This window comes from Elephantulus edwardii, unplaced genomic scaffold, assembly GCF_000299155.1.
Source record: "Elephantulus edwardii isolate Elephantulus edwardi_28Jun2011 unplaced genomic scaffold, EleEdw1.0 scaffold00030, whole genome shotgun sequence".
NCBI classification, from domain to species: Eukaryota; Metazoa; Chordata; class Mammalia; order Macroscelidea; family Macroscelididae; genus Elephantulus; species Elephantulus edwardii.
The window spans coordinates 16,908,875-16,932,312 of NW_006399780.1; the positions used below are offsets into that span (position 1 = coordinate 16,908,875).

At 50.0% G+C, this 23,438-nt stretch overlaps 2 protein-coding genes across 2 annotated transcripts; one reads left to right on the forward strand and one right to left on the reverse strand.

Moving 5' to 3' along the window:
- The first annotated feature begins 308 nt into the window (after positions 1 to 308).
- Positions 309 to 14,585, forward strand: KRT7 (keratin 7). Its single transcript, XM_006883967.1, has 9 exons — positions 309 to 632; positions 1,721 to 1,932; positions 3,485 to 3,545; positions 4,663 to 4,758; positions 7,960 to 8,124; positions 9,619 to 9,744; positions 11,867 to 12,087; positions 14,051 to 14,079; positions 14,437 to 14,585. Exons 1-9 carry the CDS (start codon positions 309 to 311, stop codon positions 14,583 to 14,585), a joined length of 1,383 nt encoding a protein of 460 aa, XP_006884029.1.
- A 1,852-nt stretch (positions 14,586 to 16,437) lies between these two features.
- LOC102877470 (keratin, type II microfibrillar, component 7C-like) lies at positions 16,438 to 23,131 on the reverse strand. Its single transcript, XM_006883968.1, has 9 exons — positions 22,748 to 23,131; positions 21,739 to 21,947; positions 20,977 to 21,037; positions 20,019 to 20,114; positions 19,351 to 19,515; positions 18,841 to 18,966; positions 17,735 to 17,955; positions 17,590 to 17,621; positions 16,438 to 16,604 (listed from the first exon to the last, which is right to left on the reverse strand). The coding sequence occupies exons 1-9, from the start codon at positions 23,129 to 23,131 to the stop codon at positions 16,438 to 16,440; spliced, it is 1,461 nt and encodes a 486-aa protein (XP_006884030.1).
- Positions 23,132 to 23,438: the final 307 nt, after the last annotated feature.

Genomic DNA, 23,438 nt, shown 5'->3' on the forward strand with positions numbered 1-23,438 from the left:
TGAGTGCCCAGCCCCCACCCCCTCCCTGCGTTCCCTGTATGTGGGGGCTTTGGGGGCACACTTCTTCATTCCTGTCTGAGACTACTCCAACTTTGGCCAATGTCTGGGTTCCCGTGGAGTGGGCGTCGCAGAAGACCTAAGTGCAGCCCGGGAGGGACCTATGGGGCAGTGAAAGGTGGCCGACGGACAGCCCCGCCCCTACCTGTGCAAACGGATCCGCCCAGCCCAGTGGTTAAAAGGGGCCAGTCCCGGTGGTCAGGGAGTTGGCGCTGCTCTTCTCCACCGCCGTCCAGCTCTGTGCGGCCGCTATGTCCACGCACTTCAGGTCCCAGGTCTTCAGCTCGCGCTCGGCCACCCACCCCGGCCGCAGCGCCTCTGTGCGCCTGAGCGCGGGCCGCTCCGGGGGCCTCCGCAGCAGCGGCTTCTACGGCCTGGGCGCCTCGCGACCCCGTGGGCCTATGTCCCCCCCCTACCAGGCCCCGCTGATGGCTGGCATCCGCGAAATCACCATCAACCAGAGCCTGCTGACCCCGCTGAAGGTGGACATCGACCCCTCCCTTCAGCAGGTGCGCCAGGAGGAACGGGAACAGATCAAGACCCTCAACAACAAGTTTGTATCCTTCATTGACAAGGTGAGTCCTACCCTTCCTGCCCTAAGCCAAGCTACCCTAAACCAAGCTACCCTAACCACGCTACAGGCCACAGGAACCACTCTTTGTCTGAAACCTGCGGGATGTTGGGAGACCTCCCCGTTCTCTCTTGTCAATATTAGCGAAAGTTCTGCTCCCATTCCACCAGCCCGGAGGTTATTTAGTTCGTCTCAGGAGCCCAGCTCTCTCCTCCCCCAAAACTTCTCCAATTACCCCTCCAGGGAGCCTCATCGGTTAACCCAAAGGCCACGCCTCTCTAGCAGCTCCTCTGAAGGAAGGTGGTCAATCTCCTTCCCCACAATTTGAAGTCTTGGAAACCTAATGGAGGGTCAGCTATGAGTCACTTTCTCTAAGCAGGGGCCCTGGAAGTGCAGTGGTTCAGTGTTCAGTTACTAACCTGAAGGCTGGCAGTTGGAGTGTGCACCAACTCCTTGGAGGCGAAGAGGGGAAGAGATGTGGGAGTCAGCTTCCTTAAAGATCAAAGGCTTGGAAGCCTTGTCCTTCAGGATTTGCAATGAGACCAAATAAACTATCCTGTAATAGATTGGTTTTCCTCCTAGTACCTGGGTGAGATCTCCAGCTGCCCAGACTGGCTCTGTCAAGGAACCATTGAGTTTCTTGGGGCCACTTTTGGCACCAGTGTCAGCATGGGAGCGCCAGAGGTCAAGCCCAAGAGTTCTCTTTCTGGGCCCCTTCCCCTGAGAAGATGCTGTGTGGAGTCAGGGGTAGAGTGGGAGAGAGACTCTTGTTCCCAGGACCTAGGAACAACACATGGAGAAGGAGGTAGAGGGAGCAGGGAGATGACTCAAGCACATATTTTGAGAACCAGATAGCAGAGATAGATTGAGAGCTAGGCAGGACTAGTCCCTGAGTCATACTTTAGGACCCTTGAGACAGGAAGTCCTGGGAGCTTATTCCAGGTCGACTTCCTGGAGGAGAGGGACAAGGGCTGATGACTTAGGTCAAGAAACAGCCAATGAGAACTCAGGCTCTGTTGAGAGGCTGGAGCTCTTCCTCAGCTCTTCTGTGGGGATCACTGGGCTCCTTATGAGTCCCATTCTTTCTTATAGGTGCGGTTTCTGGAGCAGCAAAACAAGCTGCTGGAGACCAAGTGGGCGCTGCTGCAGGAGCAGAAGACAGGCAAGAGCAGCCGCCTCCCAGGCATTTTCGAGGCCCAGATAACGGCTTTCCAGAGGCAGCTTGAGGTGCTGCGGGCAGATAAGGATCGCCTGGAGGTGGAGCTGAAGAACACACAGGATGCTGTGGAAGACTTCAAGAATAAGTAATGTCCCCCCCACCTCACAATGTGAACCCCTGACCTTGGGCTTTTATGTCCTTCATTAGCTGGCCTTTCTGCAAGTCCCCCTGGGTCAGGGATCAGAAGCCAACTGCTCAGTACAGCATATTCCCTAGATTATATTCTACTTCTTTGTCTTTGGGGGCTGTTGCCAAATTATTCCGGTCTTTTCTCCAAACTCAATCTTAGTGAATATCTCAGCCCAACCCTGACCTGTTTCCCACTGGGTACCTGAACAAGATCCCAGAAAGGACAAGCATCCTGTGACAGATGTGCTTCAGAGCTGACCTAACCCTCATGGATAATTCTAGAACAACTCCATATTGTTCACGTGAAGAATTAAGAGAGCAGAGTGGTTCAGGATTTGACTAAGAGCACACTGCAAGTCAAAGGGAGATGGGGCTTAAATTTGTACTCCTCAGATAAGAAATGCCAAAAGAGCAAAGAGATATGTCTTGGGTGTTCCTTTCAGTCAAGGATAGTAAAACTTTGTTTCACATACTTTGGGTATTTTGTTAGCAGGAACTACTCCTTGGACAAAGATATTACACTGAGGAAGATGGAGGGTCATAGAAAGAGAAGAAGACCCTCAATGAGATGAATTGACACGCTAGGTGTAACAATGGACTCAAGTATATTGAGGATGATGAGGATGGCATGTGCTGGGGCAAGATGTCAGATCTATTGTTCATTGGGTCACGATGAGTCATAGTTGACTACATGGCACCTAACAATAAAAACGTCAACAGACACAGAGCCAACTTGGAAGGAAGGAAGCAAAGGCGGAGAAGGGGAAGGGTTGCAGCCTCTGAGCTTTTAGGTTTCCAGCAGGGACCAGACAAAAAGCCACAGTATGAGCAGGGTTGGGTCTTCTGAAAGAAAAGGCCTTTCAACTGCCTACAGAGCTCTTTTCTCATTGAATAGAAACCAAAGCCTGAGGCTTGGGCCCAGCCCCACCCAGGAAGACATGCTCTTCCTCCGGGTGCATGATTGAGTATACCAGCTCAAGTTGGAGGAGAGAAAATGAGACCTCTGGGGGTGCCCCTCCCTTTCTCCCCTAGGGCAAAACTCAATAGGATTAATCACACAGCTGGTGGAACCAGACAGGTGAAGGGCCAGAACTCAAACAACCTAGAAACACTTGTTGCTAGGTATCATCCAAATGTGTGTGGGTCTCTTTCTCTCCCCTCTCTCTTCTCCCTTCTCCTCTCTTCTCTCCCCTCTTCCCTCTTTTATCTCCTCTCTCCTGGCCTCTCTCCTCTCTCTCTCTCTCTCTCCTTTTCCTTTTCCCTTCTCCCTTCTCCCTTTCTCCTCTCCCCACTCCACCGTATGCTAACATTCAAAACTCTAGGAACAACCAATAGAAAAGTCAGGGAAATTTGGTTTCATAGCCAGACACCTGTTTTCTTCAGGTGTATCATTGAGACAGGGGTGGAGGATGCAGGGCAGCTTTTCAATGCTGGATGTTGAGGTCAGGGATCATGGTGGGAGATGCTGGTAAACCTGCACCAACACCCTTCCCTTGCCTCTGCTGCAGGTATGAAGATGAAATCAATCATCGCATGAGTGCTGAGAACGAGTTTGTGGTGCTGAAAAAGGTGAGACCACAGACAGCTTGGAGCTGAAAACAGCTTTCTCACCTGGGAAGCAATGGCAACTTGCGGCCCCAGTGTGGTGTGGGCCCTGCAAGAGGGGAGTAGTGGGTATGGAGAGGGTAGGATCTAGAAGTTGCTGATATACCACTGTGTGTGTGTGTGTGTGTGTGTGTGTGTGTGTGTGTGCGCGCGCGCGTGCCTGGTGAGTCACTACACTTTATTTTGGGCACCCATAGGGTAGAACCAAAAGGGTGAAGGTTAGAAGAGAGATTTCAACCCCCACATAAGGAAGACCTCTCTCAGAGTGTCAGAACATTCCAACATGCCATTACAGACAAAGTGGCACATGGAGGGCCTGAACGTTTTACTACCCAAGTAAAATGGATTTTTTCAGTCCAGAGCAAACTCCCCTTCGCTGAAGATATACAAGCTGAGGTTGAGCAGCCATAGGAATGTTTTAGAGAGATTTCAACAGCATGACTGCAAAGGCAGTCTATCATGGGATGCAGGATCTGTGGAGAGGCAGTGTGTTAACAGTGGGTCCTGTTTCAAGGAGCTGAACCACTGGAGAGGACAACAAAAAGAGGTCCCAGACATCATCTCTGCCTGTGACATTAAAGCATGGTACAAAGCCCACCATCAGAATCACTCATGTTACTGGTTAAACATTTTGGCTTCAGGGTTGTCATCTCTAGGGTAACTGTCCTGAAATGGAAATAATTTTTGCAGTTTTGCTCATCCATTTTCCTGATGAAAAGTTGAGGCTTACAGTGTTAATGATTTGTTCAAGGTCACATACCTGGTAGGAGGTGGAGCTAGGAGTGTGTCCAAATCATCAGAATCATTAGTTATTAGAAGTGCTAGGTCTGGGGGCTCTAGGCTACTGTTAGCTACTCATATTAAGGAGGCACTTCGCTCCTGGGGATGCCCAGAAATAATGCCCATCACACAACCTGGAAGGCCCAGAGCCTTCCTGCTGTGGCCATGACAGGAAGTATGAGGACGCTGGCTGTGATGAATGGTGGTTTTGGGTCCTGTGGATTGGATGGTGCTGGCTTCCTTGCACCCCAGTCAGTGTGCTATGTGCTGAGGGTGTGGTGTCCCTCTGTCCTCTTCCAAGGATGTGGATGCTGCCTACATGAACAAAGTGGAGATGGAGGCCAAGGTGCATTCCCTTAATGATGAGATCAATTTCCTGAAGAACCTCTATGACATGGTGAGGCCTTCTAGGTTATGAGCATGCTGGTCCTGGCCCAACCAGGGTCAGGGTCCTGCCTCTAAGCCAGTGTGTCTGTCTCTCTCTGTCTCTGTCTCTCTCTATTTGGGGTGGTGGCAGTGGCACTATCCTGTTCTTCACTGGATGATACAAACAACACTCTCAGCTGCTAATTGAAAGATTAGAGGTTCAAGTCCACTCTAGGGCTTCTTGGAAGAAAGCCCTGTTGCTTTGCTTCTATAAAAGCTGCCTTTTAAACACCCTGTGGAGCACTGTTCTCTGATATAGAAGTCACCATGAGTCCTCAGTGACTTGGTTGTTTTGGAACTCAGAAATCCACAATGGCCTTGAGTGCAAAGAGGAGCTTAGGGTAATGGGACAGGGCGGGGCCATTTAAAGTTGGCCTTTGGAGCTATGAGATGACCAAAGCAGATTTTGTTAGGAAATGGGATTGGGAGGTACTGAAAGGAACCAGAGGGGAGGTCTCAGGATCCCTGTGACAGTGTTCAAAGTTGAGCTGGATAGACCATGCAGGAGAGACCACTCAGGGGAGACTGAAGTGACTGAGAGTTTGCGTTGTAGGACTGGGTGGGTGGCTGCCCATCAGCTGGACATGCTCCTTGTCCTTGCCCTCCGTCCTGTAATCTCCCTCCAACCCTTAATCTGTCCTGACCTTTCAGTTCCTTTCCCCTCTTGAAAGTTAAAAAGTTGTTCCTTTCCTCTGTGTATCTCTGGCTTTAGGTAGAAGGCACCGTGACAGAGTTTAGTGCATGTATTTTACACATGATGCTAATCATAGACCAGTTCTTAGTTCCTCTCAATCTAATTAATCTTCTTTCTGTACCTGTAGATCTGGTCAGGGAGCTCTTGTGTCCTACTGGTAAGGAGCTGTGTTGTCAACCCAAAGGCAAGCTGTTCAAATCCATCAGCTGCTCCATCCACAAGAGAAATATGGGCAACCTCCTCCCATGCAATTACCACCTCTGATAACCCACTGGAAGGTCAGCTATGAGTCAGGTCTGACTCAGTGGTACCTAACAACAGTATCATAGCTCTGGCGGCCTAGCCCTGAGGGAGTTGCACTGAGAACCCAAAGGCTGCACCTTTCTGTCCACTTGAATGTCTAGTGGCTCCTCAGGAGCAAGATGGGAAGTCCTGTGTAATTTACAGTTTTTGAAAACCCACTGGAGCGTCAGCCATCAGTCGGTTCTGACTTGATGGCAGTGAATGTATTTTAAAATTATAGCTATTAGGCCCCCAGAGTAAATTTCTACATAAGTGTTCATTTCAAGGGCTGGATCCTTGAAACTTATTTCGAGCACTTCTCACTTCAGTATAGGCAAAATCTTTGTACGCTGATCACGTATTATATACACGTTGTTGGAGTTGTTGTGTGTCATAAAGTCAGAACTGACTCAAAACTGACCCTTCAATGTGGGTTTTCAGAGGCAACCAGAGGAGATTAGCATGTTATTCATAAATATATTCATGGGCACACAAATCTATCTATATCTATCTATCTATCTATCTATCTATCTATCTATCTATCTAATCAGGGAGCTATGGTGACCTAGTAGTAAAAAACTGCCCTGTAATCCCAAAGGCATGTGGTTTGAAGCCACTAGCTGCTCTACAGAAGAAGGATGGTCAGCCTGTCTCCTCCTGTGCAATTCACTGCCTTTGAAAACCCACTGAAGAATCAGCTATGGGCCAGTCCTGACTCAACGGCTTACAACAACAACAAATGTATATGTTGTTGTTGTTATGTGCTGTTAAGTTGCTTGTGACTCATAACGGCCATATGTAAAAGAGCCTTAAACTCTGCTCTATCCTGTGTCAACTTATTGCCCCTGACATACCTACCCTCATTGGCCCAGTTATTGGATCGATCCATCTCATTGAGGGTCTTCCTCTCTTGCACTGTCCCTCCACCCTCCCAAGCATGATGTCCCTCTCCAAGGATCAGTCTTCCCTTGTAATATGTCCAAAATATGTCAGACAGAGCTTCAGAATCTTTGCCTCCAAGAAGCAGCCCATTTTCACCCTCTCCAGGACAAGCCTGTTCTCCTTGCAGTCCATGGTATATTCAGTACTCTCCTCCAGCACCACAACTCAAAGGCATCAATTCTCCTTCTATCATCCCTAGTCATTGTCCAGCTTTCCAATGCATAGCAAGTACACACACGCGCGCACACACACACACACACACACACACTCACTCACTCCTCTGTGTATACATATATATATATATGTGTATACACATACACGCACAAATATACACACTCTTCTTCTGTGGAGCAGCTGGTGGATTTGAACCATGTGCCTTTGGGATTGTAGCACAGATTTTTATCACTAGGCCTCCAGACTATGATCATGTTTTTATAATGGTAAATACAGTCAGATCCTTGTTTTTAGAGGCTATAAAGGTGGTATTGTCCTGCAATTCAAACCTCTCTGTTGTTTTGAATTCACTAACAACTCTTTTTTTAAAATGTTATTTTATATTGATTTATTTACAAAGTTCTAATAAATTGTTTTTCACACTGGATCTTTCCCATTTCCTTTACCTCCCCCATCAAACTGTGCACCCCTATGATTAACCACCCCCTCCACCGCCCATCCTCACCCCTCTGTTTCTACCCTACCTCCCTTGGGTCCTCATACTCATTCTACAATAATGGTTTTATACAAGTATTTGTTCTTGTGGCACTGAGTTAGTTCACTCAGCATAATGCTTTCCAGTGCCTCCCAAGTTAGGTAGTGATTTACAAGATCATTGCTCCTACATGGTGCATAGTATTCCATTGCAAATCCATTAGCAGCTCTTCAGGAAAAAGATAGGCAATCTCCTCCTGTGTGATTTACAGCCTCAGAAAACCCACTGGAGGGTCAGCTTTGAGTCAGTTCCTACTCCACAGCAATGAGTTTGCGTTTTTGAGTTTGTTATAGAATGGAGTGTAGTATATGTCACCTGTCCCCACTGGCCACTTACAAGAGATAGAATAGCCCCCAGCATCTCACAGCTGGTAACCATTGCAGCTCACTGTCATTGGCCCTTAGAATCTTATCAGATGCATGCCTACTGCATTGTCTCCTTTCTTTGCCTTTTTTCCTCCCTTGTGTGTGTGAAATCCCAGCGTTGGTAATGGGAGGGAGGGTGGATCACACTCCAGGCCCTAATATTCTGTCTGATCACTCTAGGAGCTGGCAGAGCTGCAGGCCCAGATCTCAGACACGTCTGTGGTGCTGTCAATGGACAACAGCCGCACCCTGGACCTAGATGGCATCATTGCTGAGGTCAAGGCCCAGTATGAAGAGATGGCCAAGCGTGGCCGGGCAGAGGCTGAGACTCAGTACCAGATTAAGGTGTGTGATTCCTGGGATGGACTGTGTGCTCCGATCAGGACTATCAGTGACAGTGCCCTCACTTTCCCTTGAGGCCTTGAGAACCTGGGGTTCCTCTATTCTGGCACATATCAGTGGCCATTTGTGATGCTTGGTTGGGTTCTGGGAAGATGAGGATGAGAGGCCAGTGTCCTGCCCTGATGGAAGAACAGAGCAGGGAAAATAGAGGTTTATGAACAGTTATGATAGTTAAAGTTGATCAAGCACTTACACAGTGCTGAGGGAGATAGATCTTGTGGCACAGTGTGCTGCTAACAAAAGACTGCACATCTTTGGCAGTTTAAATCCACCAACAGCTCTGTAGAAGGATGGGCAGTCTCCTCCCATTCTGATCTACAGCCTTAGAAATCTGAGGAGAGTCAGAACCAACTCAATGGCAGTGATGTATTGTTTTTTTTAACATAGTGCTGAGGAGCCCTGGTGGCATAGTGGGCTAAATGTTGTGTTGCTGGCCAAAAAGTAGTCAATTCGAACCCCCCAGCTGTTCCTCATGGGAAAGAACCATAAAGATTCATAGCTTCAGAAACCTTACAGGGCAGTTCTACTCTGTCCTATATGTAGGGTCACTCTGAATCCACTCAATGGTGGTGGGTAGGTACACAGGGAGTGCTAAGCAATGTTTCCAATGTTTTGCATGCAACAACTAATTTAATCCATCAGCTACTGTTATATTACACATTTTAAAAACTAAGAAATCGAGGCACAGAAAAGTGAAATAATTTGCCCTGTTCCACGTAGTTTGTAGAAGGAAGAGCAGAGATGGGACGCTGGGAGGTTTAGTCACTATACATGCAGCATGGAGATGGGACTGCCAGCCTTGGAGGTGTTCATGGAATGGGCAGGGAGGCAGAGGTGGACCCAGAAGGTGGTCCTGGAGGAGGGGAGCTTTAGACAAGGGGGTCCTGGAGGAGGGACCCTGAGGCAGGGTTAAAAGCAGCATAGAGGGATATTTCTGCAGAGAGGCCATGGAGTCACCCATGTGCACAGGTAAGAACATAAGTATGCCAACAGGGCAACCAGACTTGGGCCTTTTTCTCTGTGGCCCTGGGACAGTGTCTTTTCTTCACTGAGCTTCACTTGTCTAGTCTGTGAAATGGGTGGTGCTGATAAGGATATTGTATAACAAGCAAAGGGCTCAGATTTTCAGTGATTCTCCAGCCCTGGGGCATGATGGGAGTGGGAGTAGGCACAAAATTAGTGAGGATGGGCCCCAGCAAGCCTTTTTTGGCCTCTCCGTCTGACCTAGAGGGGACTGAGCCCCTTCTCATCTCACTTCCCCATGGTCTGATTTCCTGGAGTTAAATGAAATTTACTAGGAGTCTAAGGGTCTCTCCCTGGAAATAGAAACCAGGCAGACTCAATACCTGGAACAAGGCATTCCTTGTGTGGACAGAGGATTGAGTCACCTGTAACCTTGACTCACTCCTGCCATACTTCTTTGCTTGAACTATCCAGCTGGAAACCCTCCAGGCCCAGGCTGGGAAGCATGGAGACGACCTCCGTAACACCCGGAACGAGATTGTGGAGATGAACCGGGCCATCCAGAGGCTGCAGGCTGAGTCTGACAACGTCAAGAACCAGGTGGGACGTGCCCTCATCCCTGCTGCTCCTGCTCCTTGGGATCAGTTCAGGGGCGGCCAGGAGAGGCCAAATGCCGGGCTGAGGTAGAGGAGGTTGGGGATGAAGGGATCAGGCTGCCTTTCGCTGGACTTAGGCTGATGCACCTTGAATGTCTCAGGCCCATTTGTGGGATCTTAACAAGAGGGGAGGAGCATGGCCAATGGTATGAGCAGAATGTTCTCCAACCAGCCCATTGTCTCACCTTGGAAGAGGGAGTCCTGACTGGACAGAGAAACTGTGAGAGTCTGTGGATGACCAGACAAGAACTGCCATTACCTCTCAACCAGAGCCGAGCACTCTTCTTGCAGCTCGAGAGACAAGATGTGGAATCTGGGGGTTCACAGAGCAGAAGCAGAAATGAGAAAGAAGCCAGAAAACAAGAAAAATACTTCCATGGTTCACGGGTCCCTACCTGCCTCCTGGCCAGACCTTTCATCGTGCCTCTCTCTCCAGGCCTGCTTTCTGTATCTTTCATTTGCCCAGCAAGGTCCTGCTTCAGGGCTTGTGCACTTTGAGTTCCTTTCATTCCTACTGGAACGCTTTTCTCCCAGCTCTAATTGTGGTTGCCCCTTTCTCAGAGGTGTCTTCTGCAGCCACCAAGCCACTATCTCAATAGCAACCTGGCTAACGTCCTTTCATGCACCTGTCTCTGTGGAGACATATCTGGCACATGAAGGTTTTGATGCCCTGAGAGCAGGGGCCTCGTCTGTCTAGCTGGCTGTTCTTTTCTAGCATCTGCTCCGCAATCAGGAACTAGGTCTTGGATGAAGAACAACTAAGATATGCTTCGCTGGAAGTCAGGGAGGGGATGTTGACGGGGAAGGTCCCTCCACGTCCTGTCTGTGTCTGCATTCTGCACAGGTGTCTGAGAAGGTGGTGCGTGTCTCAGCAGCTTCACAAGCAGGGGCTTAGATGGGTGATTTTCAGGAGTGTCCTCCCCTGAGAGCCCTGAAGGCCCATTACCAGGAGAGCAGAGGCTGCCTCCTGGCACAGATACGGGGCCATGAGTCACCCTGTGAAGCAGGCCAGCCTCCAGCCTGGGAAGAAGGGACTGAATAGTGAACAGAATTTCCCTGAGCCCTATGTGTCCACCATATCTGGTTCTCCTCTTGAACAGTGGGGCAGGGCCGGCACTCAGGGTCAAGGTGTTCACCCCTGACAGACAAGGTCTGAGTCCTCAGGTGGGGATGGCCGGCCCAGTCCCTCCGGTTTGAGGTGGTACAGGGGTACTGGTTTGATAGTGCATGGGGATAGAGAGGTATGAGAAGGCTCAGGGCTAGGGCCAGGGAAGACTAGGCAGAGAGACAGGGAACATCATGTGAGAGGAAGAAGTGTGGAGAAAGAAGGAAGAGAAGCTCGAGGCTAGAGGGTGGACGTGGCAGCCCTTAAAGCAGAACAAGTGGAGGCCCTTGGACTAGACGGACTCCCAGTAGTGGGGGCTGAGCACGGAACAGAGGGAACACTAAGACTCAAGGCAGTTGGTGCCTTTGGAGTCAGACCATCCCTGCCCAGCCCAGCAGGCTGTTGATCATGTTCTTTGAGGCTTGTGTGCTCCAAGCTGGGTCTCTCTGCTCCAAGCCCTCTGTTCAAGCCCATTCTAGAAGTTTGTAGTTTGAAAATGGTTTCTGATTGTGGTCAGTTATCTAACATGCGAGACTCAATTAGGACCCTGTAGTGTTAGATCTCCAGCAAGGATGGGCCTTTATAGTCTTAATAAACAGTATTAATTAAGTTGCTATTGTGTGGCAGGCACTTTATGTACATTTTATCATATATTTCATTCATTCAATATCCCTATGATGTAGACATTCTCATTATTATCTTAGAAGAGAGGAGATTCTGGCTTAGAGGGATTAAATGACTCATCTGGTCACAGAGTAAGGAGTTAGACCAGAATTGGAACCCATCAGGCATAGAAACCCAGGTTTTTAACCTTTGAGAGTCCCTGGTGCTTGAGGAAATAAACTGGTGCCCATGATGACACCTTCAGCAGTCTGCCCAGTGCTTTCTGCAGGCTGGGAAGCGGGAAAGCACTGGCCGTTAAGCTGTGCTGTCCAGCTCACAGTTGCCCTACTGTCCCCAGTGCGCCAAGTTGGAGGCTGCCATTGCGGAGGCTGAGGAAAAAGGGGAGCTGGCGCTCAAGGATGCGCGCACCAAGCAGGAGGAGGTGGAGGCTGCCCTGCAGCGCGCCAGGCAGGACATGGCCCGGCAGCTGCGCGAGTACCAGGAGCTGATGAACGTCAAGATATCCCTGGACATCGAGATCGCCACCTACCGCAAGCTGTTGGAGGGCGAGGAGAACCGGTGAGGACTGGGAAGCTGGAATGGGGCACCTTCCAAGACTCGGTAGAGCCTGGCATTTGATGCTCATCCATCAATAGGAAATGCCTGTGTTCTCCACCTTCTGATGGACGTCAGGAGTGGGTAGAGCAGAGGGCAGAGCTGAGGGGGGGTGTGTGGGGTAGAGTCAATGTCTGCTGCTTTGCCCTCAAAGAGATGAATTTGCAAAAGAATAGACCACGTGGTGTAAAACAGTGGAGAGGTTGAAACAGTGTGTTTGTAGGGCAATCTTATTTGATTGTCCAAACATGTCAGGTAGTCAGATCAGGGATTACAGACTCTCAAGAAAGAGAATTGTGGCTCACATTATTTAGTTAAGTCAAGGTCTGCTGATTCCTGGTGCAAACATCTTCAGTGATCCCAGGCTTCTTACTAGATATTCTTGTTAAATCAGGTCTTCGTGACCAAAGGTGGGGGAGGAGATTGGTTTCATCCTGACCCAGAGATGTTTGCCTATTTACTTGAAGCCAGAGAGGATGCTGGGGTGGGTTAGTCTTATAGGGAATTCTTCACTAAAGACAAGGCTCATGCTTTGGGTCTCCATTCTCACATTGATGGACTGGTTGATTCATTGAGTCAACAGAATAGGCCTTCAAGTTGCTCTTTGCATGAAGGTTGGGATTGAGGGACGGTTAGGATTTGGGGAGAGTGACAGGGTGCAGTGTGGGGAAAGGCTTTGAAGTAGAACAGTTGAGGCTTTTTTTGTTGGAACCCAACAAAGAAGATAACATGGGAAGTTTGTTTATTCTCCTGGAAGCTTTCCTGTTTTCTGAGAAGACACTCACTCTTTTTACTCCTTTGGGGACTTGGAGACAGAGGACTTGTATTTATCCTTTAATTGATCAGCCTCTTCAGGGGCAGATCTAAGGTAGACCTGAAGTTTAGATACTCTGAGTAGCTTTCTTCAAGAACATGCCATTGCAATTGTCCAGCTGGTCACAAAAATAGTCTTTTCTTTAGAATGAGAAAAGAAAAGTGACACAAATGACTAGCGCCTTGGACATTCAGGGCCGTTCTTGCCAAGATCTCTGTAGGCATTGTCCCAGAAACTCTCACATACATTGCTTTCTGATAGCAACCTGGCTCCCCACCCATTACCATCACTTGCTTGGACTATTCAGGCAAGTAGCCTACAGGCTTTCCAGCACATTCACCTCTTGCCTTTGCCATTGTTTGGGCTCCTTTCTGGGTCCAGGCTGCTGAGGTCATTCCCCCACCTGGATAAGCCCCCTCACCCTGCAAAGCAAACTAATCCGCAAGGCCAAGGGCTTGGTGACAATGGGGCAATGAATCACAAAACAAACACACCCAGCTGTCTAGAATGGATTTTTAATTTCCCCTGCAAGACCTGTTTCATTCCCACAGGCTGCTTAAAGTCACCCCACCTACCTACCCTCTCTTTCCTCGGGCCTGGCTGGAGCTGCATTCAATCTGTCAACAATTCACTAATTATTTCAACACATATGAAGTCATTGTTATATGCTAGGCCTCATGCTGAGAGCTAGGGAGACAGAGGAATCAATAAGCTATAGCTGAATTTGAGGATTTTATGATCCAATTAGATAAGACAGCCTTCTGCTATTAGATAATATTGGCAGCTACCATTGACCGAGGCCTGTGTGCCCAAGGCTTTACATAGTCCATGCAGATTGATACCTTACTTAGGTCCAATTTACATACCAGGCAGTGGAGATTATGAGATTGACTATTGCCCAAGGTCACACAGCCAGATGACAAAAGGGCCAGAGTGGACCCACCCTGCTATTCCCTCATCTGAGTTGGTTTGCAATAAGGTGAAAGCAAAACAGGAAGTGGGGACTGGGAGGAAAGAACAAAGGTCCCTCTTGGGGCCTGTAGGGAGGGGGCCTGGGAGTGTTTCCCTTTAACAATGAGGAAAAGTTGCTTTATGGTTCTCTTCTGCCCCCAGGTTGACCGGTGATGGAGTGAACATCGTCTGTAAGTTCTTGGTGATGGCTTGGGGAAGTGTGACTTTTGCTTTAGTGGGTCTGTAGAATGGCAGGCAGATTGGCCTAAGGGTCCTGTCTCAAGCAACCCCTCAAACCTTCCTCCCCCAGCTTCCAGTGGGTGAAGTTCCTCTGGAGTTGAGCCTGGCTGCAGCAGGGCAGGGCAGGGCAGGGCTGGGCACACCTAAGGAAGCTGTCCTTGCTGCTGATAGAGGCTCCTTTTGGGTTCACTGATGGAGGGAGGTGGGAGAAGGTAGGGGCAACTGTGGTGAGAAGGTGGGAGTGGACGAGGGATGAGGTCCTTGGTGGTGGTGGGCTTCCGTGACGGCCAGGCTCCCTTCTCTCCCAGCGGTGTTGAATTCCATTGGTGCTGGTGGCAATGAGCTGACCTTCGGGGGAACCATGGGCAGCAATGCCCTGAGCTTCTCCAGCAGTGGGAAGCCTGGGACCCTGAAGGCCTATTCCCTCAAGACTACTCATAGGAGTGTCCGCAGCTAAGCACCTGATGTGAAGAGATACCTGTTGCTCCTCCCTCCATCGTCACAGAGGGACTCCTGGTCCTACCTTCTAGCCCTGGTCTCAAGCCTAAAAGACTCTGTAAAATGATGTCAGAATTGCATCCAATAAAACAGCCTCTTTCTGAGGCCTGGTTGAATGCTATGCCAAGTGTCTTGGTTCATAGGGAGGGCAGGGAATTGGAGGTGCTGTGGCTCTGCCGTGATGACCATGAAGCCTCTTGTGCAGAAGGCTGGGGAAGCACATTGGTGACATGAGGACAACAGAGGAGTGTTCCTTTAAGGAACTGGGCTGCTATCCAGGTGAGCCCCTGGCCTTCTTCCAGGACTGGGATAAATTCCAGTGCCTCTCTGGAGAAGATTCAGAAATGCCACAGGGAAATTCTAGCTCTGGCAGGCAGTGGGCACCTGAGTCCTCTCCTGCTAAGGGGATGTTTGGATACCAGCCACTCTTCCTGCCTGGTGCTGGCAGAATGCATTCCTCAGGTGGTGAGAAGACCACAAACATTTCACTGTGCTGGGCTGACAAGCTAACTTTCAGTCTGGCCACCTGAAGCCCTTCCTAGTGCAGGGTCTGCCATTACTCAGGGACAGGTTAGGCCTGGGACCCCTAGACCAACAAGTGTTTGGGCTTCTGGAGGAGGCTGTCTGTGTCCAAGACTCTGTATGGGTGTCTGAGTCTGAGGAGGTCTGTGTATATGAGGGGTGGAGGGAATGCTGAGGGGTCCTAGAGTCTAGATTCTCGGTAGGGGGCTGGGTCCCTGGATTCTTGGACAAAGGTGTGAGCTGTACACAGCTCAGATCTCTGGCATCTAGATCTCGGGGAGGGGACTATTTGTAGTTTAAGTCTGTGCTGGATGGGGACATCCACAGCTCACAGTTCCTGATATGGAGTCTGTGTGGATGGATGGGGTGTTTTTGTTCAGGGTCTGTGTTTGGGATTCTCTACTTTTGACAGGAAGTAAAACATATTATGGGTACTGGAGAAATAGGTGGGAGGTCTCTAGGTCACTCCCCTTGAGAGCTGGTAGTGGTGTGAGTTGTCTAGATGAATTGGTTTAGGGGGGCATGTTCTGTATGTTTGGGAACGTGGTCAGGGTCTTTTCATGTGGTGAGGGTGGGTGAGGTGCAGGAAGTGACCCTCACTGTATCTGGGATACAGTGGCATCCCAGCAATGGCAGGTGCAGAGGTCCCCACCAGGGTGTGAAGAAATAAAACGCCTTTCCCTCTTGGTTACAGGCACCTCAGTGTTGCCCTTCTCAGTTACCATCCAGCTCCTGGCTCTGTGCAGGAAAAGGGAGGGTGCCGCAGAGACACCCTTCCTTCCTCCTCAGCTGAGAAGGGCTCCCCTGTAGGCCTCCCAAGGTTGAAAATGGGACTGGAATAGAGTGCCTGTTGGACAAACTGGAGATTCTCAACACTGTATGACTTATGAAATTTATTGGAAGCACAGAGACCAAGGTCTGAGGGGGGAGCTGGAGCAAGCACATCCAAAACCCAGAGGTCTTGGAACTGAGCAGCCCTTTGCCTCAGGTGCAGCCCCCCTCTGAAAGAAGCCTTAGCTCAGGGCTTCGAAGAAACCTGTCAATTAGACATTTGGAGAGGAAGGGGAAGCTGCTAAGCAAGCAGGCAAAGAGCCTCATTTTCTCTGGGAAAAATGAGAGGAAGCCGCGGGTAGAAAGACAAGAGGATGCGCCCAGCAGTTTGGGAAGCGCAGGGTGGGGCGGGCTGCTCAGGAAGCTCTTTGTTTTCTGACTCCAGGACCCGCCACTGGAGGCAAGGACGTTCCCTTATTCTTTCCTTGAGCCACGTATTTACAAATCGCCAAGCGCTGCTAAGCGAACCGCACGGAGCCGGAGCTAGGCCCGCAGGGCGCGCACATCCCGGTGCTCACGGCCACGTTCCCGGTGCAGGGGGCGCTGCAGACACTGCCCGTCACAGGCCGGGAACCAGACACGCAGAGGTCCCCGCAGACAACTCCGCCCCGGGAGCTGCTCACACCTGCAGGGAGGAGGATAGGGTTAGTCCTCACATAGTCCCCAGTGGCCCTGACTATTCAGAGTCCTCCCGCCTGCCCAGAGCCCCTCCCCGCCACGTTCATTTCTCTATAGACACCTGCACTCCTGGACACTTTTTGTCAAAGTCGTATCACAATCATCAGTCATAAACTGTGGGCATAGCTCCCTTACCAAGGAGCCTTGGTGGTGTAGTGCAACGTGCATAGGACGGCTAACTGAAAGGTCAACAGTTGGAACTCACAAGCCATTCAGAGGGAGAAGATGGGCAATTTCCTCCCTTAAACTGATGAAGGACCATTGTTGGTTTGTGTCACCGAATTGGAACCGAACCATAACTGACCCTTTAGCAGGTTTTTAGAGGCAGTAAACCAAACTGGGGGAGACTGGCTATCTTTCTCATGGATCAGCTGGTGGATTTGAATGGCTGCCTTTTTGCAATATTGACAGTGCAGCTCCTTGCCACTAGAGCTCTCGAGCCTCTTATTCTTATTACCGGCAGAATAACAAAGTCATCAAATGACTGCTCACTGCCCACAGTGTCCTCTTTTTAAGTCCACTGCCACGGAGTTGATTGTGAACCATATCGAACCCTGGTGAGGCAGTGTTAAAGAATCTGGTTGTGTTTGAATGAACCAGCTGCTCTGTGGCAGAAAGATGAAACAGTCTTTTTCCATAAAGATTTATGACGTTGCTATGAGTCCCTCCTTCTAGGATCCCAAAATTATAGTAGTGGGCTAACCCTGTGTTTTTTACAAATAAAGTTTTATTGGCATACGGTCACACTCATTCATTTAAACTATAGTGAGGCTGCTTTCACACCAGGAAAAACCAGATCTGAGTAGAAGATAGAGACTGCACGGCCCACAACCCTTAAATACTTACTATCTGGCTTTTTAGGAGGAAGTTTGTCTGCTCTGTCCTCAGTCTAACCCTCATTTCAGAGAACAGCCCCACAGACTAGTACTTACAGACATTTACAGCAGGGATGCCTTCACACAACCTTGTGGAAAGAGAAAGAGATGATAAATAGCAAGGGAAGCAAGACTGATGCAAATAAAAGGCAAATGGGTTTGTGGCATATTGAAACACCCTCCCCATAGGTGTGGGCCTCACCTGTGCTCCTCGCCCTCCAGCAGGTGCCTGTAGGTGGCGATCTCGATGTCTAGGCCCAGCTTGGAGTTCATCACCTCCTGGTACTCCTTGAGCAGGCAGGCCATGTCCTGCTTGGCCTTCTGCAGGGCCTCCTCCAGCCCAGCCAGCTTGCAGCGGGCATCGTTGAGGGCTGCCTCACCCTGCTGTTCAGACTGGGTCACTGCAGCCTCCAACTTGGAATTCTGAGAGGCAGAGGTTGTTGCTGTTATGAGCCGTTGAGTCACTTGCAACTCACAGTGATCCTATGTACAACAGCTCTGAAATCTGCTCTATCCTGTGCCACCTTTACTGTCTCTGACACATCTACCCGCATTACCCCAGTCACTGAGTCAATCCACCTCATCCAGGGTCTTTCTCTCTTGTGCTGTCCCTTCACCCTTCTGAGCATGAGTTCCCTCTACAGGGACTCTTTTCTCCTTGCAACATGTCCAAAGTATGTCAGACAGCGCTTCTTAAAGATCCTTCTGGATTCAGGGTCAGAGGCCAAGCCATTGCCTACCAGTGGATGGCTGGCTCTTACCCACAGTGCCTTTAAATTTGAGAAATTAAACATAAAAATCCAGATTGTTGGTTTCTCTGGAAAAAATCAAAGGATTTGGCTATATAGACATACATTTCTGCAGAACTGGGCTTAATTGAATCTGATTAGCTGTGTCCTGTAGATGGCCTTGAATCCAGCCTGCCAGCCTGCTTCACTCATTTATTAACCTCTGAGTGTTTAGATCACTGACCTAGAACCTCAGGCCAGAGAGTTAAATGTTTTATCCCAGGTCACATGGCAAGCTGGTAGCTGGGCTCAGGTTTCCTGTCCCTCAGGCCAGTGCTGTTTCCTCTGTCTCACTTTGCACCTGGGCCCTGGAAAGTTTTCATCTCCCTTTCCCTTCCATACTGCCTCCTTCTGGGGGAACGGAGCCCATTTTTCACAGAGGAGACTCCCCTGATGTTTGATGTTTGCTCCCGTTTCTTGCACATTGACAATTTAAAGGAATGCTAAATCCAGCTTCAAACCATCTGCTGCAGCTAACTTCAATCTCTTACCCACACCGGAGGGGCAGAGTGGATATTACCTGGCACTTGGCGTTCTCCACCTCGGCCGTGAGCCTCTGGATCATGCGGTTCAGCTCGTTGATCTCCTCCTTGGTGCGGCGCAGGGTCTCGCCGTGCCTGATCACTGTGGCCTTCATCTCCTCACACTGTGGGGGGAAGCGTGGATTCTCATGAGGTTCAGCAGGGATGGGACTTCCTGCCGAGACTCAGGACTAGGATAAGTGACAGTTCAAGTTGTACAGAGACCAGCCCTGTACACATGGCAGCACTTTCTGTGCCTCCCCAACCTGAACTCGCTTTGTCTTTCTCTTAACTATTCCTGGGGAAGGATTTGATACAATTATCTTTGCTGCTGTTGTTTTTTGTACCATCATGTTGGAATTGACTCACAGCTGGCTGACTCTCCAGTAGGTTTTCAGAGGAAGCTAATTTGCATGGGGGGAGATTCTCATAAAAAAAAGACTTTTCTAATATATACCTCACATCCTCCCGTTGCCATGTCTAGCAGGCAGGTGTCCTGTGGCACTCACCTTGCTGCGGTACCAGGACTCGGCCTCAGCCCGGCTGCGGCTGGCGATGTCGTCGTACTGAGCCTTGATCTCAGCGATGACGCAGTCCATGTTCAGGTCCCGGCTGTTGTCCATCTTCACCACGACGGAGGTGTCTGAGATGTGGGAGTTGAGGACCCGGATCTCCTGTAGGGTGGGAAGTGGTGAGAGGGTTTTAGAACAGAGTTCCCTCTCCAGCCCTTCCCTGTCCCCTTCCCCTGCTTCCCCTGTGTTCTAGTCTTTTTCCTCAACCCAGGAACCTCTCAAAGCCCCACAGGTCAAGAGGAGGACGTAGAGAGAGTGCATGACTGAGGCCCACAGCCTGATTCAGACAAGGCTTCCTGCCTTGATCCTTTGGGTCTAGGACCTGAGTTCACTTCATTCTGATCACTGTTACCACAGTAGCCGTGAACCCAAGCTTGTCAGGAGCCCGTTAAATCAGACACTGAGATACTCTTGTTCTTCACGTTTCCAAAGCAAACCCGTCTCTCCTTCATTTGACTTTATTTAAAGCCTGTCAGGGCGAGGGTCTTTCAAATCACCTCTGGCCCATGTAACCCAGGCCCAAGAGTTGAGTAGCTGAAATAGTGACAAATTCTTTCCGACGGCTGACATGCCACTTGCTGCCCCATGGTCCCACATCCCCTCACCTCCTCATACAGTTGTCGCAGGAAGTCGATCTCCTGGGTCAGGGCCTCTGCATTGGCCTCCAGGTCAGACTTGTGGAGATAGGCACAGTCCACCTCCTAAAGGGGAGAAGAAGGCATGGGAGTCTCTTACAACAGAGCTCTCCTTTTCTTCCTACCATGGAAGAGACACCCCATCAGGCCGAGCATACTCCCCACAACCCTCCTGAGAGGTTTTATCTTGGTGTTAGACCTCATGGAGCCTGCCAGCAAAGTCCTTCCTGCAGTTAGTGGGGTCAGGAGCAAGCACGGGGAAGGGAGGAAAAGTCCTAGGTCCCCAGGCATGTCTTCTGTCCTCAATGAGCGAGTCTTCCATAATTCACATATTATCACCAAGACATAGAAACTAGTGCCTAATGTGTTAATTAAATGCTGTCTCCCCATCCCTGGTTCTGAGCCTAGAATCTTATAGAAAGAGTTCTGGGTCTGCAATCAGAAGTCAGCTCAGGCTTGGCCTTTAACTTTTGTGCTGTTTCCTCATGATAATCCCTGATTATTCATCGGCGGTTGGAAGGTCTGGTGATGATACTTTGTAAAGAGTCAAATCTAAGCTGTCCAGCATTTCGTGATTCTTGCTAGCCCCTAAATGTGGCCATCCTGCCATCCATGTGCCCTCTGATTGTAAATATTTATTGAGTGTCCACTCTATGCCCGTTACAGGGAAGAAACAAAGATGTGGGAGGCAAGTAGCCAGAGAGGAGTGAGCTCAGAGTGGGGAAGACTATTGCTCTGTGTGAAGCTGAAAGTATATGCCGATGTCTGAGGCTACCCACGGAGCATGGCAACATTTGAGACAGGCGTATGGAAGAATGGAGCTGTGTGATTCTGGGAGAGTCACTAGGCCCCTCTGAATCATGACAGGGTGGTCCCTGCCTATGCTCTCAGTCCTGAGTTGTGGGGTGAGTGTTCTAAGGCCACTCACCTTCTTCAGAGTCACAAATTCATTCTCAGCGGTGGCCCTCAGTGCTACTTCCTCTTCATATCTGAAGGCAAAAGAGACAAGGCTCAGTAGCTAGAAATTAAAGAGGAGAGATTTGGAGAGGAAGAGAGGGAGATAGGAAGAAAGGGAAGGAGGGAGGGAGGGAGGGAAGGTGGGGCAGAGGAGGGAGGAAGAGAGAGAGAGAGAGAGATGTGTCTGGATGAACAGATTTCAGAATTTGGATTTTTTGAAGGTGGCCATGAATGAAAAAGCATTTGTCTCAAAAAGCCTTCGTTTATCATACCAGTCCCCGCTGACAGTGTTCTTTGGGATTCAGGGTCTTTTATTCTGATGTGTGCCTGGTGATACCTTGCATATTTGTGAGACCTCTTTGCTTCTGGATTATAATTCCTCTGGGGCCGGCGGGGGGGCGGGCGGGACTTGGTTCAGCTCCCTTTCCCCTCCTCCTTACTTTCTTTCCCCTACTCTACCTCAGGGCCCAGGACAGCAGCTGGCACAGGGTATAGCCTCAATAAACGATTGGTGAATTAATAAAATAAGCACATCATGTTGATAGTTTAGAATCTTTCCAATGTTTAAATTTCCAGCCTAGGGAAAAAAAATTCCCCATAGGCTTCCTGTCACCCTCTTCTTGTTAGGAAGTTCCTCCTTGATCTAATCCAAGTCCATCCTGCTTTGACTCAATCTCTCTTCCTGTCTCCAAAACCTATCCCTTGTTCAGTGGTCAAATCTGCTTGCACTCACCTCTTCTTGTAGCCCTCCAGCGCCTCCTGCACGTGGTTGAGCTCTGAGGACAGCCTCCCGCTGTCGGCCTCCACACACTCGGCCTCCCTCCTCAGCGTTTCGATGTAGCCCTCAAACAGCGGCTCCAGGTTGCTCTCACAGCACCTGCGGTTCTGGTAGAACTGCCACTTGGTCTCCAGCAGCTTGTTCTGCTGCTCCAGGAAGCGCACCTGGTGTAGAAGTGGGGAAAAGTCAGTGGGAGAAGCCAGGGTCCCAAGTACTCCTTAGAGAGCAGGTGGATAAGACAGAACTAGTAGTAAGATGTGCAGAGTGAGGGTGGATGTCATGACACCTGCTGGTCTCCCCTGGCCTGACAGTCCCCAGTCATCAAACTCCTACAGGCTGACTTCAGGATTTCGCCACAACTTTACTCAATAGCTATGTATAAGCGGGTTCAGGAAACATAATACATAAAGGGGAAGCGTTACTATTATAGATACAAAGCCATGATCTTTAAGAAACTCCTCCAACTCATTGCCATTGAGTAAGAACTGATTCTTTCAGAGGCTGTAAAGGAAGAAATTGTCTCTTTTCTGAGGAGCAAGTGGTGGATTCGAACTGCCTGGCTTTGAGTTGGCAGCACAACTCCTTAACCACTAGGTCACTTGCTGCTGGCCACTACACACATATAACATGAAATAATAAAGTATTACAGTCTAGCTGAAAGTGTTGGTGGAACCCCAGGCCTACTCTGTTATAACTGGGAGAGTAGCAAGTATTGTTGTTATGGGTTGTTGAGTTGACTGCAACTCCTAGAGTATTAGGATTTTCTACTTACCTAATCTTTAAGTATTGGCAGTTATGCAAAAGTTATTTTAAAGTTATTTAATGTTTCATATCCATGTAGATTAAAATTATTACACAAAGTATCAGCAGCTCTCAGTCCTTCTTTAAGGAGCGGCCAGCTTGGTAAATCCCCAGATTCCTCAAGGACCTTCAGTTTCAGGAAGGGTGTGATCAAGGCACCCACCTTGTCGATGAAGGCAGCGAACTTGCTGTTGAGACACTTGATCTGCTCCTTCTCCTCATGCTTGACACACTGCGCATTGGGGTCGATCTCCAGGTTGAGGGGCGTGAGCAGGCTCTCATTGACAGACACGGAGGTGATGCAGGGAGGGCTGGGCCCGCACACGCCGCCAGAGCGGTAGCCGAAGCTGCGTCCGCAGGAGCCAGCGCGGAATCCCCCGCAGACGCTGCGGCTTCCGAAGCCCCCGGTGAGGCCGCGGTAGCAGGAGATGCCGCGATAGGGGGCGGCGGTGATGCAGCAGCGGCCGGGCCGGGGCCCGCAGGCGGAGGCGCAGCTGAAGGCGCGGACCCCGCAGGGGGCACCGGAGCAGGAAGAGAGGCAGGTCATTGTGGGTGCGATCGATCGGAGCGCGGGGCTGGAGCAGCGCTGGGAGAGACGGGCGGCTGCACCCCACGGCCGCGCGCTGCCTTATATCTGCGGGCTGGAGGGAGCACGCGGCCCTCGCGTTTACGAGCTTGCAGCGTTCGGCCCTCGAGCCTTGCTGAGCCAGGAATCAAAGCGGACCCCATAAAACGGCGTTGGCCTCCAGCTGGTGCGTTATGGGATGGCTGCAGGTTCCGGGGGCGGGACACAGGCCCCATCCCTCTCCTTCGCAGACCTCCCAAGGGTAGCCAGAAGAGGGATAGCTTTTTGG